Source organism: Papio anubis, chromosome 1 (assembly GCF_008728515.1).
Source record: "Papio anubis isolate 15944 chromosome 1, Panubis1.0, whole genome shotgun sequence".
Lineage (NCBI taxonomy): Eukaryota > Metazoa > Chordata > Mammalia > Primates > Cercopithecidae > Papio > Papio anubis.
This window is the reverse complement of record NC_044976.1, coordinates 106,063,239-106,079,735: the sequence shown is the minus strand read 5'-3', so window position 1 is coordinate 106,079,735 and position 16,497 is coordinate 106,063,239. Positions and strand designations below refer to the sequence as shown.

The 16,497-nt window shown below is 36.0% G+C and overlaps 1 protein-coding gene across 6 annotated transcripts in view; it reads left to right on the top strand.

Moving 5' to 3' along the window:
• Positions 1-16,497, top strand: part of VAV3 (vav guanine nucleotide exchange factor 3) — a 395,302-nt gene that overhangs the window by 304,887 nt on the left and 73,918 nt on the right. For 4 of the 6 annotated variants that reach the window (XM_031651411.1, XM_031651417.1, XM_017945337.3 and 1 more), the window contains exon 20: positions 13,759-13,788. The exons of the other annotated variants lie outside the window; for them this stretch is intronic. In XM_031651411.1, the coding sequence (XP_031507271.1) occupies positions 13,759-13,788 (30 nt within the window). The remainder of the gene's footprint in view (positions 1-13,758; positions 13,789-16,497) is intronic. 6 annotated transcript variants of the gene reach the window in all.

Below are 16,497 nucleotides of genomic sequence, written 5' to 3'. Positions count from 1 at the left end.
TTTTTTTTTTTTTCTAGCAAAACAGGAAGAAATTGGGGAAAAAGCATATGGACTCAGGTTGAGCATATGATGTATTTTCAACTCGAGTCGGCACTTTACGCATATTTGTAGTACGACTTAAAATTAATTTGGGTAAAGCACTCAGATTTGAGGGAGGAAAAAAGTCCCTGTTTGGGACTAAGTCAACATTTGTGGCATCTCATTAATCGCTGCCTTATGTAACTGCTTTCCCCACCTAAAGAGAAGCTACTGGGATGAGAAAAGTTATAATATTAATGCCAAGTACAGATCTTGCCTCTCCCAAAAGGAGTTCATTAATCACCATCGAAGCACGAGAACAAATATACTTCATGTCTCTTGCCAATTTTTTTCAATAACATTTCTGAAAGGCAAAAAAAAAAATATTTAATCTTCATTTGATAAGGTTTTAATTTGGCTGTTACTTAATTTGTGATAATGTTATGTAAATTTAACATGCTCTGAGAATGCCCAGGCATAGGGTATAGAAGTAGGTATAGAAGTATAGAAGTAGAGTGCGTTGGTTAAGAGTTTGGGCCCGTGGATCAGAGAGATCTGGATCCAGATTCTTGGCTCTATTACCTCCTCTCTGTGTGGTCATAACACAGGCAAAGCACTTCAAGCACAGTGCTTGGCACAGGATAGCTGGCCAAGAGCCATCAGTGATGGAAATTCTTACTCTCACTGGTAGGAAGCAGTATGGACATCAAGTTTGAAAACATGACTTTCAGTCCAAGCTGCTGTGCAAATCTTTGGACAATTTAATAAGCCTCAGTTTTCTAATCTGTAAAATGGGGATGAAAATACTCACCCTACCCACATACGCTGGCACAAATGATATAATGTATTAATCAAGACAGAAAACTGAACCTAGCCATGGCATATAAAATCATGTAATATAATTTTGAAAAGTGCCAAGTTGTGAAATCATCTTTATTTTGCCATGTATCTCAGATTCTCAACTGTACCATTATTTGGGTGATCAGTATGTAGTATTGATTATATTTTAGTGTCACTCTCTCCTCTAAGGAGTTTTTTATTACCATTCACTGGAAAGTACACCGCTTTTTCTTTGCAACTCTTTCTTTACCTCTTTTCTTCTGCCTTCCAATTTAAAATTCATGAGTAATACAGCACCTCACAAATAGATGAAAGGGATGACAATCTAAAAAAAAAAAACAGAACAGAAAGAACTAATGTAAACCTCATGCTGGAAAACAGAAACACCAATTTAAACAATCATAAACAGGAGAAACAAAAAAACCTGTTGTGCAAGAAAAGGAGGCTCCAGTCTACCTTTATTTACAACCATCAGCTACCGAGTATCAGAGATAGGAATGGATCCATGGTGCAATTTTCAGGCATTCTTGAAAATGTGTTTCTTTCTTTCTTATCTCTATTAGAAGATGTGCCCTGTCTCCTTCATTTCTTTATTTCCATGGCCTCTGCTGTGAGAAGCATTGTCAAAAGCCAAAAGAAGAACAAGAAATTCTAAGGACATGGGTGAAAATGCAGGCTTGAGGTTTCTGAAAATCACAGGAGACAGACAAGGCTGGTGTCCAGCAACAATACTGGGTAGCTCTTTTTGTCCCCGCTTATGCAGCGAAGGATAAAGAAGAGATCCTATGGACAACTTAGTAAGGATTACTTCATTTTTTAATTCAAAGTAGTTTGGAAAGAAGATACTGAGCAGAGTAGAATAGCAGGAGGTTTTTGTAAGGTGAAATAGAATGAAAGTGGCAGCCAAGAATTTTTCTGTCTTCAATTTTAAAGAACACCAGCCTAACTCGTTTTTCTTTTTTTCCTGTGTTCTTTTTGACCTTCTTGTCAAGCTCCTGACTTTCTCCCTTGGGGATTTTTCTCTGTATAGTCAGCGCTGACTCCCTTAGAAATCCTGAACCCCACACCCTCATCACGAAAGAGTTTAAGAGAATTCAAATAAACACGTTGAGATAAGTAGCTTGTGAGCTAACTGTTACGGGATGCCTCTGTAATAAGATACTGCCAGCTGGAAGCTAAAATAAAGTGAAATTCCATTTAACACGTGAGAGTCAAAATTGTATGTTTCACCTAAAAATATAAACTAAAGTTAATATTAGACATTAGGAATTCCTACTGAAACATCTACTTTCATTTAATAGTAAATTTCTTTAGAATTGTGAGTTTCCTCCTCTTCAGACTGTCCAAACATAGTTCCTGGCACCATGTCTGTGGTCTGTTTCTCTCACTACAATGAGGAAAAAGTTTATGGTTTGCTAATGTCTTAGTCTACACATTTCATTGTACTCCATGACTGCAAATTCATCTTCGTATGATTTATATGTCAATCAGCACGTTGGTGAAGTAGCCATGGAATGAATATTAGAGTGATATTTGTTGTACTAGAGGTTTCACATACTTTAATTCTCACAACAAAGCTGTGAGAGATATTATGCCCATTTTACGGTTGAGGAAGCTACACTGAGAGTTGTGACAGGTGTCCAAATTCATGTAAGTAATAAACGCTGAAACTGAGCTTTTAACCACATCCTTATAAAACTTCCATATATGTGTTTCCATAACTAGCAGAAGCATTTTATGTTCTTAACTAATTTAGGAGTCTTGTAAGAATGCATTCACTAAATCAGTGCACTTTGTCAGAAGATTTATTTTGTAGCCAGGCTGGCTACAATTATGGATCATGCCAGATGCTCAGTGGAGGGAGGAAGTGAGATGAGGGAGACTAAAGAGAAATGATCTTGGTCAGACTGAAGAAGGACAAGCACTCTTAATTGTCAATATCAAATGAAAGGAGAAATATGACCTTGATGTGAGGGCTTAAGGCAGGGTTGCTATCATATGACTGTCTGGGTCCTGGATGAGAGAGGACCAGCTGAGGTGATGGGAGAGCCTGGGAAAGAGCTTCTCGGAAGGGCCCAGTTGGGCAAAGGGCAAGCAGACACTGCATATGGTCCCTCAGGTCTCTGCCAGCCTTGGGGTGCTGCGATTCCAAGCAAGGAAGGAAGCTCATTCCACATAGCGTTTTAGATCTTTCATTAGTGTGCCTTTGATTTTAACATGATTAGAAAATACAATCATAGCAAAATATCAGGAAATGACCCCAAACTAATATAATAAATGCTGCTTCTGTTTGTTCTTTATACTGTCTTTTCCCTTAATGTCTTCATTAAGATTTGTGTAGAGAACAGGGTTTTAAGCATGATGTCGCTATTTTAAATAATTTATAGAGGATGATTGTTTTTCCATGTTGTGATTTATTTGTGTGTGTGTGTGTGTGTGTATAATAATCCTAACATAAACCATCATAGAAACCACCACTAGTGATATTAATAATCAATACGACTTAGTAGGTATGCACCAATTCTGACTTGGAGAGATCTCTCCTGCCTCTGAATCAGGTTGGGACAGAGTGATTCTAGCATTGGCCTGTGAAACACTGGCTCTGCCCTCATCTGGGATGGCTGTGTGCAGTCAGGTATGTAAAACTAGTTGGCTCCCACCCTTGAGCTTGTCATATGACTGATCATATGAAAGTGTGTGTGTGAGCTATAATTATTGAGGTATGTGCCTTATCTCCCTTGCTAGACTGATAGCTCCTTTGAAGACAAACACCTGGTCTTTATCTTTACAGTTCCTAGGGAGATTTAGTGCAGGACCCTTCACACAAAAGTGTTCAGCAGTGCTGAGCCAAGGAGGGTGGATACAATGGGAGTAGTCTACCTATTAGTGGGGAAGGATATTTTATCGCTGACATTGCTGAGAATTGCTGGCCCATGTGATAAGAAAAACCAAACCAGCTTTGATTAAAAGTCAGTTTTATTATTGTTTTTAAATTATCCCCAGACAATGCACCCCTTGTTGTCCAACCTGGCATGGACCGCTCTCAACCGCCATATGTTCCCACAATCTAACCCTTCTTCTACACCACTGGTATTTAGTAAATTATTATTCAATTTGTCGACTGTTGTAATAATCTCCCAACTGTTCATCTTGCCTCCAATCCTGACTTCTTTTATTGACTCCTCCAGACTATCAGAAGAATGATTTACCTAAAGAAGAGACAGCATGGCCTCTCCTACTTAAACTCTTCAGCCCATACTCAGAACCAGTCTACAGTATATTAACTATAAAAGGCCCCCAACATCCGATTCATACCTAACTTATTTCTGCTCCTCCAGCAATAGCAGAGATCTGGTAATTTTCCACATGTACTGAATTCTTTCTTGCCACTATACCTTGGCTCATGCTCTTGTTTCTGAACAAAATAACTTTACTTCTCAATTTACTCTACTTCTATATCTGGTTAATTCCTAGTTATCTATCATCCATCCATCTAAACTTAGTTCTAGTATTCCCTCTTCCAAGAAGTCTGCTTTATAGTACTCCATATCTGGTGTGCATTGTGGGCCCCTCTCCCATGACAGCACTGTGATAGTATTTTTTTTTTAATGATCTGGGTACACATCTACTTTCTACAATCTTTCATAAGCTCCTTAATAACTGGAGTTTCATCTTTTCATATTTATACCTGTAGTATCTGGAACGTAGCAGGTGATCAGGAAATGTATGTTGAATTGAATTGGAAGCCCAGCTTTATAAAAGGGAACACTGGTTTGTGGTGTGAAAATTTTTTAACCTCTGAAAAGTCGACCTATGCTGCTGCTTTTTATACTTTGAAAATTAAGAAAATGGTTTGTTCAAGCACTGCAAGTTCTCACTTATAAGTAGGAACTGAACAATGAGAACATGTGGATACATGGTGGTGGCAGAGAACAACACACACTGGGCCTTTTGTTGGGGGTTGGGGAGGGAGAGCATCAGGAATCATAGGTAATGGATGCTGACCTTAATACCTAGGTGATGGTTTGATCTGTGCAGCAAACCACCTTGGCACATGTTTACCTATGTAACAAACCTGCACATCTTGCACATGTACCCTAGAACTTAAATGTTGGAGAAAAATAAAATAGGAGGGAAGGGCAAAGAGTGATTGTACAAAGCAAGGTGAAAAATGTAGTAAACATTATGTAATAGCTAATGTATGCTTATTAAACCATTAAGAAAGAGAAAAAAATGGTTTGTTAATGAGCCAGCAGTCAGTCCTATTTTACTTATTGTTTATTTTTGAGACTAATGTACAAAAATAATGAAAAGCATTACATTTGAGTATTGGTGTGCCCATACTACCTTTGTTACTTTTTTTCATATCATAAGAACAATTATTAAAATATTTCAAACCCACAGCATCATAGAACACAGACATGTCTTATAAAGTGATATTTTGATAAGTTTTAGAGGAATCTTCAAGTGAAAATCATTTGTCTCTAATATCAACCACTTAGAGCCAAATTAGAACAATAGGAGTTTCATTTAGGCTCCATAAGTAGCTGCAGTAGAATATTACTATGATATTAGTTGCTGAAATTATAAAGGGGAATTTGCTGGTACCAAAAGGCAAGGCAATCAAATTTTTCAGCAGAGGTAAAATACTACCAAACACTTCATTTTGCAAATTGGCATTTTTTTCTTTGAAGCTCTGACCACTTTATAGGCAATTATCTTGAATCATGTGGCATGTAAGGCTGCCTATTACATTCTTCTAGCTATAATATGTTGGTGAAAGAGGTTATCAAAGCATTTGTTTTCATTATATTCATTTTCGATCCAAATTTACCTAGGATTCAAAAATCTAGAGAAAGTTTATGGAGGTTACAGAAGGCCCAGAGATATTTTCAAAGGCCTTCCAATAAAATATTATGCATATTTATTTTGTGAAGAGTAATATTTGGACCAGAAATACGTAGTTTAGGACAGACATTTCTCAACTTTCTTTCATTATAAAAGTTTTTTTTAATGACCCAAATTTACACAAGCCTGTACAACAGTATAGAAGTCTGTATCTTAAAATTGCATTTGAATATCTGCAAAGGGAAAGTATATTTTTAAGTCACTGAATACACTTTGCATTAGGTAATTATCACCCTCAGATGCTTCCAATTAATCCTGACTAACCAGATGAACTAGAGTAACACAATATTCCAGTCTTAAATACATTTTTTGGTTTATACAAGAATGTGGATTTACCACATATATTCTTAAAACATAAATTCTTCAGCATATTTAAAATATGCTTAGATTTGTAAAGAACTGTAATTGAAAGCCCAGGGAAGCTTCAGGGGGACAAGACCAGCCTGGAGCAGCCCAAGAAGTGAATGTGCAAGTCATTGCTGTGGATAGTGAGGGTTTCAGTATTGGGGAATTTCTGCTCTCTGATTGACACCTGCCCCATTCTGAAAGTGCTTTCAACTGCTGGAATTGGATAGGGTTACCAACTTTTAGCTTCATTGCTTTGCCCATTACTCATATGACTAATATGTCTTTTTCTACCCATTAGGCCCACAGAGAATTTGCTTTTGTTAGCATTTTTCTGGGAAGTATGGTACCTCGCAGAGCTTTCATTTGGTTCGTAAATGTTCTTGCTAAAATGTCAGCACATAACCTGTCATTCCGGTTGGATTTGGGCTATAAGAAGCTTTAAGACCAGTGGCCTTGAATAAAATCCATTCAACTCTTAGTGCTTTTAATGAAATAGAAAAGATAACTATTGGGCCTCTAAAAACATTGATCATTGAGAAGCAGCAGCATTTGTGCTCTGGAAATGCACTGTGTGTGTGTATGTGTGAGATAACTTATATCCCTGTGACATTATTGTTTCCACTTCCGGCAGATATTTTTTTTTCCCCTATAGAAACCCTTTCAGGAAAAATCCAAACTGAGCAGAGTAAAAATTGAGACAGTATTATTTTGTGCATGTTTTTTGAGCTTCCCTAATGTTTTAGCTTTATAGCTTTTTTGTAAAAACAATTTGTCATATTTTAAAATGTAATTTTAATCACTTGGAGGAAGGGGACTAGGTACATTTGTATTCATGTCGTGTGGGGATATAAATTTGTTGACAGTCTCATTTTGCAAAATGGATTTAATGCTGGAAAAAATCATAGCAATTCATTTTTTAAAAATAACACAGCCTCTTTAAATACAGTGCTCTAGTTTTCAAATTTTAGGTCTATGCCATGTAAATAATTATTCACATTATGAATTAAAATTCCATTTGCTTGCAGGGCAGCTTAATTTTTTTGCTTATAGGCACATAATCACTTGAAAATCTAAATAATAATTGTTCATTTAGGAGAGAAAAATACCTTCCTCAACTAATCTGTAATACCAATGTAATTTTCAGTGGTAGGTGGAGAAATTGGGTATCACCAAGTCCCATAACATGTTAGATATACAACAGAACCACAGTTGTAATGATCTTGTTCTAAGGACTTACAATCTAAAGCCATTCCTTATTAGAAATAGAGAATTTGACAACATGTATACACACAGAATGGCCCCATATTGTCATTATATTTGTACAAGCAAAATTAGTCAAGAAATGCAGAAACATTATTTTGTTAAAATTATTTTAAAAGTCTATAATGATAAACATGCACGTATGCTTTCATTTATTTAACAAACTATATTGAGAGATTATTGGGCACCGAACACTATACTTAGGATAAACAACTGAACAATTTTCATGATCCTTGACCTTGTAAAGCTTATGTTCAAGTGGGGAGAAAACAAAACAATTAATATATAAGTTATGTTTAATAACTATAATAAAAATTCAGAAACAATTGAACAAAGGAATATATGGTGTATCTGCCTAGGAGGGTTGGGAAGACATTGCAGAGGAGGTGCCCTTGAGGGATTAGAATGATCCAAAAGCATAGCTTTGCACTGTGGAAGTGTGGAAATGAGTGGTTTACTTGGCGGAGGACGGTTGCAAGCACTTTGGGTGCGTAATGGGTAGTGCAAGAGTGGTGCCTCGTGTGTGTACGTGTCACAGAGCTGCCCTGTGAAGGAGGCTGGTGGGGACTGAGCTCCAAGTAGCAGATCCTGGCATGGGAAAGTGTCTATCCAGGGAAAGAAACTTTTGTTAAATAATATTATAGAGTTAACTACATAAAGTTTAGAAAATCCATATAAGGAAAAAAGTTCTCATAATTTTACACATCAGATATAAGCATTGTTAATATTGTGGCCTATGTCTTTATAGATTTATATATATATATATACACAAAAATGAGGTCATCTTGTGTACACTGCTGCTTGTAACTTGATTTTTTCCCTCAACAATATGTTTGAACATTGTGCCTCCCCTGAACACTTGATGAGATTATGTCCTTTTGGTTTGTGCTTCCGTAGCATTTGCAATTTTTCTAATGTAAAACACATAATGCTTTATAATATTTGCCTGTATAATTTTCATTTTCCCTGTAAGACTCTAAGATTTTTGAGGATAAGGGAAAGGGTGCCTTGTTTATTATGTTATTCACATTCTAAGCAGAAAATAAGCATTGGGTGGGTTTTTAAAAAAATTAATATGCCTAGGGATGAATGAATGCCTTAGGAAAAGATGAACAAACAGAAACTGAAAGCTGAAATACCAACAAATTATCTCCTAAGATCTCCTTCACTTTGCAGCCACAGTGAATGATGCGTTCCATAAAAGGGAAAATGGGTGTAAAGTGAAAGCTTCAGTCTGTCAGACAGGGAGGCTGTAAGGCCACTGGTCTGCCTTGGCCTGGTGCGTATTTCCGTCTTTCTTTCTGTGAAGAAATAGATGGATGTCTATAGGAGCTGGCACGTGAGTTAGTTTCTTTTCTAGTTACCTTGTTTCAAAGCCAAGGAAGCCAAATCTCAAAATGCCTTCCCACTCACTTGGATAATTAAGATGAAAATAACAATTATATAACTCTGTGTAGCAGAAAAGAAGTCTTCAAGTTTGGCACCTTGAAAGCAGTGTTCACTGTTGCCACTGGTACTGAAGCGTAATGACTCTGTGGGAAAGGTCTGCAAAGAAAGGAATCTCCCTTTCTGAGCGTTGCAGGGGTTCAACATGCTATGACCTGCAACTGGAACAAGTGAGAATAAACTGGGAAAGAAAAAAAACACGGAGTGGGGAAAGGAGTGAGTAAATTAAAGGCGAATCAGATTATCTGTGGGAATACTTTTTAGATGTCCAGGAATTTTCATTTCAGTTGTAGGAGAGATTTCCCTGATATATCATGGCATTTCTGAAGCTTTCCTGTGTCTTGAGGTGGGGGAAAGGGAAGTATAAATGTTTGCCCTTTAGAATTTGGCAGTATTCTGGTGATTTGTTCATGAAGATTATGAGGACGAGGAATGGAAAAGGTCTAGTTTAGCCCTCACCACTCTCTTTTTTGGTTCTCGTTGGAGACTTTATTAGCTAATCAATAGATTTTACAAAAACTATTTGCATGTTTTATCTCATATATAAAAAGAAGCCTTCAACAAAAAACAAATGCAGGTAACAGCATGTCCCTAATACCCAACATAATAGCTGATGTATAGTAGAAGTCAATAGGCATTTCCTAAAAACTGTGACTACATTGGGTTACATTTCTGTAGATTCCAAGAAGGTTATGTAAAAATATAAAATATTTTTATGTTTATCTACATATATAGTTATAGAAAAATAAAAGCACTTCCTCATAAAAAGAACAATCACTTTGTCAGTGCTCCTGCATACTTTAAAGAATAAACTTTGGAATCCCAGGTGGTTCTCTTTTTGGACATTGTAAAGAGCTGAAGTCTATAAGATTCATAGAAATGTAAGTAGTTTTAACAAGAGCATCTGCGGCCATTAATTTATTTAGTCAGGTGAATTTCTTTCGTTAATTTATCTAATCTCCATTCGCATTTCCTATGTATGGTTTTGAAGTAACAAGTCAGACCTTTTATTCTTTAGCTAAATATAGTATTATTGTATGTTTCACACAGTAAATTGAACATACTTTATTGAGACCATTAATTTGAACAGAAGTACAGTTTTCTTGCATTAGAAAGAGATGTTGAAGTATTGTGCCCAGTAGGTAAATTGAGGCAAAATGGCATTTATTGAAATGCTTACATCCTCATGTAAATTCTAGGCCAAAATCAAAGCTAAAACCTACATTGCAGATTTTCTAGTTATATTTCCTCTCGTGTGGCTGTACTAATAGCAATTAGTTAGCAATTTCTCTTCCATGACTGTACTCATGATTAAGTTGTTGGACATAATTTTTTCACAATACCAGTGAAGCACCTGAAAATGCAACTAACAAGTATGAAAATGCTGTTTTAATATCCAGTTCTGTTTTGTGTTTATAATTAATAGAACTTTAATCATAATATGTGTTCTGTGTCCCAGAGAATATTTTGCCACAATCTTTGCATGGAATCCTGTGTTTTGCTCTCCCGATGGTAGCTGTGTGGAACTTCAGTTGACCTCTGTGGCAGTGTCATGCTAGATCAGAAGTAATACATCCAAGGTGATATGAACCACTGTGGTGTCTAAGACAATATATACCCAGAGGCAACTCTCGGGACAAAATGTCAGAAAGGATTAAGTTCGTGTGTATAACAATTCTTTCTTAGCCGTCCTTTTCTATAGTGCTCATTATTTCCTGAGATAGCCAGAAAGGGAAAATTAAGAGAACATAGGCCATAATATTTGAAATTCTTCTTAAAAAGTAAAAATTAATTCTTATTTGTAGGCCATGATTTAATACATGTGGAATTTTCTTATAAAGTCCCCTTTATACTACATTGACCTAACTGCTGTTAGATTGTTTTGTTTCATAAGCTGAAGTCTTACTTTAATTATTCAAGATATAGAGGCTGGGCACGGTGGCTCATGCCTATAATCCCAGCACTTTGGGAGGCTGAGGCGGGCAGATCACTTGAGGTCAGGAGTTTGAGACCAACCTGGCCAACATGGTGAAACCCCATCTCTGCTAAAAATACAAAAATTAGCCAGGCATAGTGGTGCATGTCTGTAATCCCAGCTACTTCGAGGCTGAGACAGTACCATTTCTTTGAACCCGGGAGACAGAGGCTTGCAGTGGGCTGAGATTGAGCTACTGCACTTCAGCCTGGGTGACAGACTGAGACACCATCTCAAAAAAAAAAAAAAAAAAAAAAAGAAAGAAAGAAAAAAGAGAAAGAAGAAATAGAAATGATCGTCTTGACTGAAAATGGAAAATGTGTAAATGTGTTGTGTGTTGTTGCTTATGCTGAGGTCAGAAGTTAGGCTTATATGCAGGAGTAATGTTTTAATGTTTACTCTTTTTCTACTCTCAGGAAAGACTGTCATAGGTGGTCAGAGAGGAAAGGACATTGCAGGCAGCACAGAGAGCTAGGATAATTTCTTTTTTATATTTTTACTTATTTGTATTGATACATAATAGTTGTATATACTTTTGGAGTACATGCAATAATTTGATACACTGATATAGTCATATCAGGGTTAATTGGGATATCTACCACCTTATGTATTTGTCTTTTCTTTATGCTTGGAACATTTGAATTGTGCTCTCCTGGCTATTTTGAAATATACAATGGATTAATGTTAACTGTAGTCACCCTACTGATCTATTGAACATCAGGTCTTTCTGCTAAGTATATATTTGTCACATTAATCTCTTCATCTGCTACCTACTACCCCACTTCCCAGCCTCTGGTAACCACGAATATACTGTATCTTCATGAGTTCCACAGTCTTATCTCTCACATAGGAGGGAGAATATGCAATATTTGTCTTTCTATGCTTGGCTTATTTTACTTAACATAATAACCTCCAGTTCCATCCATATTGCCGCGAATGACAGGATTTCATTCCTTTTTATGGCTACATGTATTGCTGAATAATATTTCATTGTGTATATATGCCACATTTTCTTATCCACTCATCCATTGATGGACACTTAGGTTGATTTCCATATTTCAGTTATTATGAATAGTGTTACAATAAACATGGGAGTGAAGGTATCAATTGAATATATTGATTTCCTTTCTTTTGGCTGTATACCCAGTAGTGGAATTGGTGGATTTTTAGTTTTTTCATGAGTGTCTATACTGTTTTCCACAGTGGCTGGACTAATCAGTATTACCACCAATAGTACATGCAGGTTCCCCTTTCTCCATACCCTCACTGGTGTTTGTTATCCTGTTTTTGATAAAAGCTATTCTAAATGGGGTAAGATGATATCTCACTGTGATTTTGATTTGAATTTCCCTAATGGTTATTGGTATTGACCATTTTTCATACACCTGTTGACTACTAATATGTCTTTTTTGAAAAATGTCTACTCAGATCTTATCTCATTTTTAAATTAGATTATTTGTTTATTCTGAGTTGTTTGAGCCCCTTCTATATTCTAATTATTAATTCCTTGTCAGATGAATGTTCACAAATATTTTCTCCCATTCACTATATTGTTGATTGTTTCCCTTGCTGTTCAGAAGCTTTTTAGCTTAATCTAATCCTGTTATGTTTTTGCTTTTGCTGCTTTTGCTCTTGAGGTCTCACACAAAAAACCTTTTCCCAGACCAATGTCCTGGAGCGTTTCTGTGAGGTTTTCTCCTAGTAGTTTCATAGTTTGAGGCCTTAGATTTGAGTCTTTAGTACATGTTTGTATATGCTGGGGGTCTAGCTTTTTACTTCTGCATATGGGTATCCAGTTTCCCAGCACCATTTACTGAAGAGACTACCCTTTCCTCATTGTATGTTCTTGGCACCTTTATCAGAAATGAGTTGGCTGTAAATGCATGGATTTATATCTGAGTTTCTATTCTGTTCCATTGATCTATGTGTCTGTTTTTTATGCCAGTGACATGCTGATTTGGCTACTATAGATTTGTATTATATTTTGAAGTCAGATAGTGTGATATCTCCAGCTTTGTTCTATTTGTCCAGGATTGCTTTGACATTATGTTATGTTCAGGTGCTTTTATAAACTGTAATTGAACAGTTGTGCATGTGAACTTTGTGCTAAGTGTCACTGGTGTTTTAGTTGAGAAATGAGGCAGAACTGAAAGTTTTATTTCAGTGTGTCTTTTTTATGTATAACCCTAATTTTACCAGTGTAACTGCCTGCCAGATGATTTATAACTTCTTGGCACAATTTGTTATTATTTTAACATTCTTATTTTTCTTTGTAGCCTACAGTTTACATTTTTATTGTTGTATATTTTTATTATACTTTTAGAATATAGGTACTATTTCATTATTATTTTCATATGACTAGAAGCCACCTTATGTCTAACATTTTCCTTTTCCCTGTTAGACTCTAAGCTTTGTGAGGATAAGGGAAAGGCTGACTTTTTTGAGTAGCTTATTATGCTACATTTGAATAAGCAAAAACCATAATATAATTTTGGTACTTAAATAAAGTTGATGAAAGAAACTCTTTATGTAGAAAAAAGATGGAAAAGTAAAAATTTGGAGAGATAATTAGACTAATGATAAAAAAAGTAAGGGAAAAAGGAAGGAAGGTCAGGGAGAGAGTTAATAGTTTTCAGATGGATGGTTGGGGGGAAAATATTGAAGTATCAAAGGACAAAGCAATACAGTACTATTCCTACAGTTAATATTCACCTACATTTCAAACATTTTACATTGAAAAATTATAGATGACAATAGCTTATAGGATAATGCCTTTAATTTTTAGTATTCCCAATTAATTTATAGGAAGGAGACAGAATATATATTTCCAATATTATAATCCCAGGGATGTAGAGATTTTGAAACTAAATCTCTGAAATTCCTATAATAATCTTAAGGATTTACTGTTGCCTATAAAAACTATCATTCTCACTAGAAAATTTTGAATCTGATTTCTTTTCCAGCTTTCTTGGGAAAGAGTAGTGATGCATTCATTAAGTATTGAAATCTGAAATAAGTACTTGTGACCTTTCTGTAATCTAATCTAAACTTGTTTTTCTCAGTCAATCAAGGATTCCACCCTTAGTGGGTAATAAAATGCTTTTGAAAAGAACACCACTTTTGCTTTTAGCTAGAATATGCAACTGGACTTAAGTTGCTTCATATGTAAATGAAAATATTTGGCTAAATAAGAACCTTCTTTGACACAGTCGCTATACTGTAAGCATGTAGTGTTTTCATGGTCAGAACAGTATGACTTCAAAAGAATACACAACTCAGCGTGGTTTCTGATGTTTTCCCCTCTCTTTATTATAGACACTGTTAAGAAGGAGTGTTCCTGGGAAGGGGGCAATTTTTTCAGTTAATGTTGGTGGCACTTGGCCCCAGTGAAAGAGAATTTAGATGAAAAATTTTACCTATTTTCAAAAAATGAAGGCACACAGTTGGCCTCCTCCTATGAAACATTGGTGGCTTTGAGTAATACATTTGAGTATACATTTGAATAATACTTTGAGTATACATTTGCTTGATTTTAAACTGATAAATGTGTATATTCACTCTGCTCATGTCTGAATCCATAAGATTGTAACTAAATGGTTCTATCTGACTTGAATTCCTTTTTTCACTTCAGAAAACGGTTAAGGAGGAAAAATTCAAATAAAAATAAGGGAGGGACTAAACCTTAGAGTTACCTGTTAGATACTGTGGTGATTGTGGATCCTCAGAGTTTGAAAGTGGACTCATAGAAGTTTTCAAAGACTGAGCAGGTTAGAAATTCTTCCAAGTAAATATTTTAATTGTAGCACCATTTTATAAATAAAAGACTGCTGTTCTGCGTTCCCTTGTTCTGTTTCAGAAGTTTGTTATGGAAGACTGTTTGTAAGAAGGGTAGAGAGATTGTTCAATTTATGTGCATTTTTCTGTAGATATGTTGACAATTGGTCTCTGACCTAAGGGCTCCATAGCCTCTTAAAAAAAAAATCAGCACATCAAAATGATGGTGCAGAGTCATTTGCGTTCTCTGAAACTTTGCCAGTCAGAAATACCAATTACACATGCTCTTCATTTTAGCTTATAAATCAATAAACCCTGTCTGCATGAATCTGAATCTTTTGGGAATGCATCTGAATATGCTCTCTACTACTCAAGCAAGATGATCACAGGAAGGAGGGAGGTCAAGAGAACAGAGAAAAATTAAAGCAAGCAAATAATTGAGTATATAGGAAATAAAAAAGTTGGGTGTTTTTCTTTAACATAAGTGATGCAAGTCATCTCGTTTAAAGTGTATTCAGAATGAGTGTAAATAATTAAGGGGGCCTTAGTAAGAACCTTTAAGAAATATATTAGCAGTTTTACATGTCAAAAACAATTTTATTTTTTTGGAAAATTTCAGTTACACATGGCATATTGATAGTTGGGTAGAAACACAAATAAATAAAAGTAGTTTAAAAGCAAGTAAAAACTAATGATCAAGTGGCAGTTTGTTTCTATAATACCAATAATAACTGAATATTTGTATCATTAAAAGCTAAATTTGGCTATGAAAATAAATGTTTATCATACAAATTTAGGCAACATAAATATATATATGAAAGCAAGAGGAGAGAGATACTAACAAGTAAACAGATAACTGCGTGAATTGCAAGTTCATAATGTAGACTGCCTTGACTGGACCTGTTATAGGAAAGGGGTCCCACTCCAGACCTCAAGAGAGGGTTCTTGGATCTTGCACAAGAAATAATTCAGGTGAGTTCATAGAGTAAAGTGAAAGCAACTTTATTAAGAAAGTAAAAGAATAAAATAATGGCTACTCCATAAACAGAGCAGCCCCAGGGACTATTGATTGGCCATTTTTGTGGTTATTTCTTGATGATTTGCTAAACAAGGGGTGGATTATTCATGCCTCCCCCTTTTAAACCATGTAGGGCAACTTCCTGACATTGCCATGGCATTTGTAAACTGTCATGGCACGGGGGGAGTGTAGCAGTGAGGACTAGGAGAGGTCACTCTCATGGCCATCTTGGTTTTGGTGGGATTTAGCCAGCTCCTTTACTGCAATCTGTTTTATCAGCAAGGTCTTTATGGCCTGTATCTTGTGCTGCCTTCCTATTGTATCCTGTGACTTAGAATGCCTTAACTGTCTGGGAATGCAGCTCAGTAGGTGTCAGCCTTATATTACCCAGCTCCTATTCAAGATGGAGTTGCTCTGGTTCACTCGTCTGTGACAGACCTTCTTGCTCCAGGTATTTAAGGAACCATAAGAAAGTCAGCATGACTAAAAAGTGTGAGCAAGTGTGAGGCTGGAACAAGATGAAACTGGAGAGTTATCAGGGACCAGAAAATATATAGGGTCTTGTATGCAATCACCAGGAGTTCAAATTTAATTTTAAGTGCAGTGAGCAAGTTTTTAATAGGAAACTTATTGTATAATTTATTATTTTTTTAATCAGGCCTTATGTGTAGGATGGTCAGACATTTTAAGATTGGATGAGGAAAAGCCAGTGAGACAGTGCTTGAACTGGGAGTTAGAAATGAAGGTGGGAAGAAATGGTTTGATTAGAGAGAAATTTTGGAGATATAATCAAGTGTATGTGCATGTGTGTTTGCACATGCATATTTGGAAGGGTGGCCTTTGGGAGAGAAAGGGTCCCTCCCTCCCTGCCTTCCTTCCTTCGTTCCTTCCTTTTTTCCTTTTCCAAAAA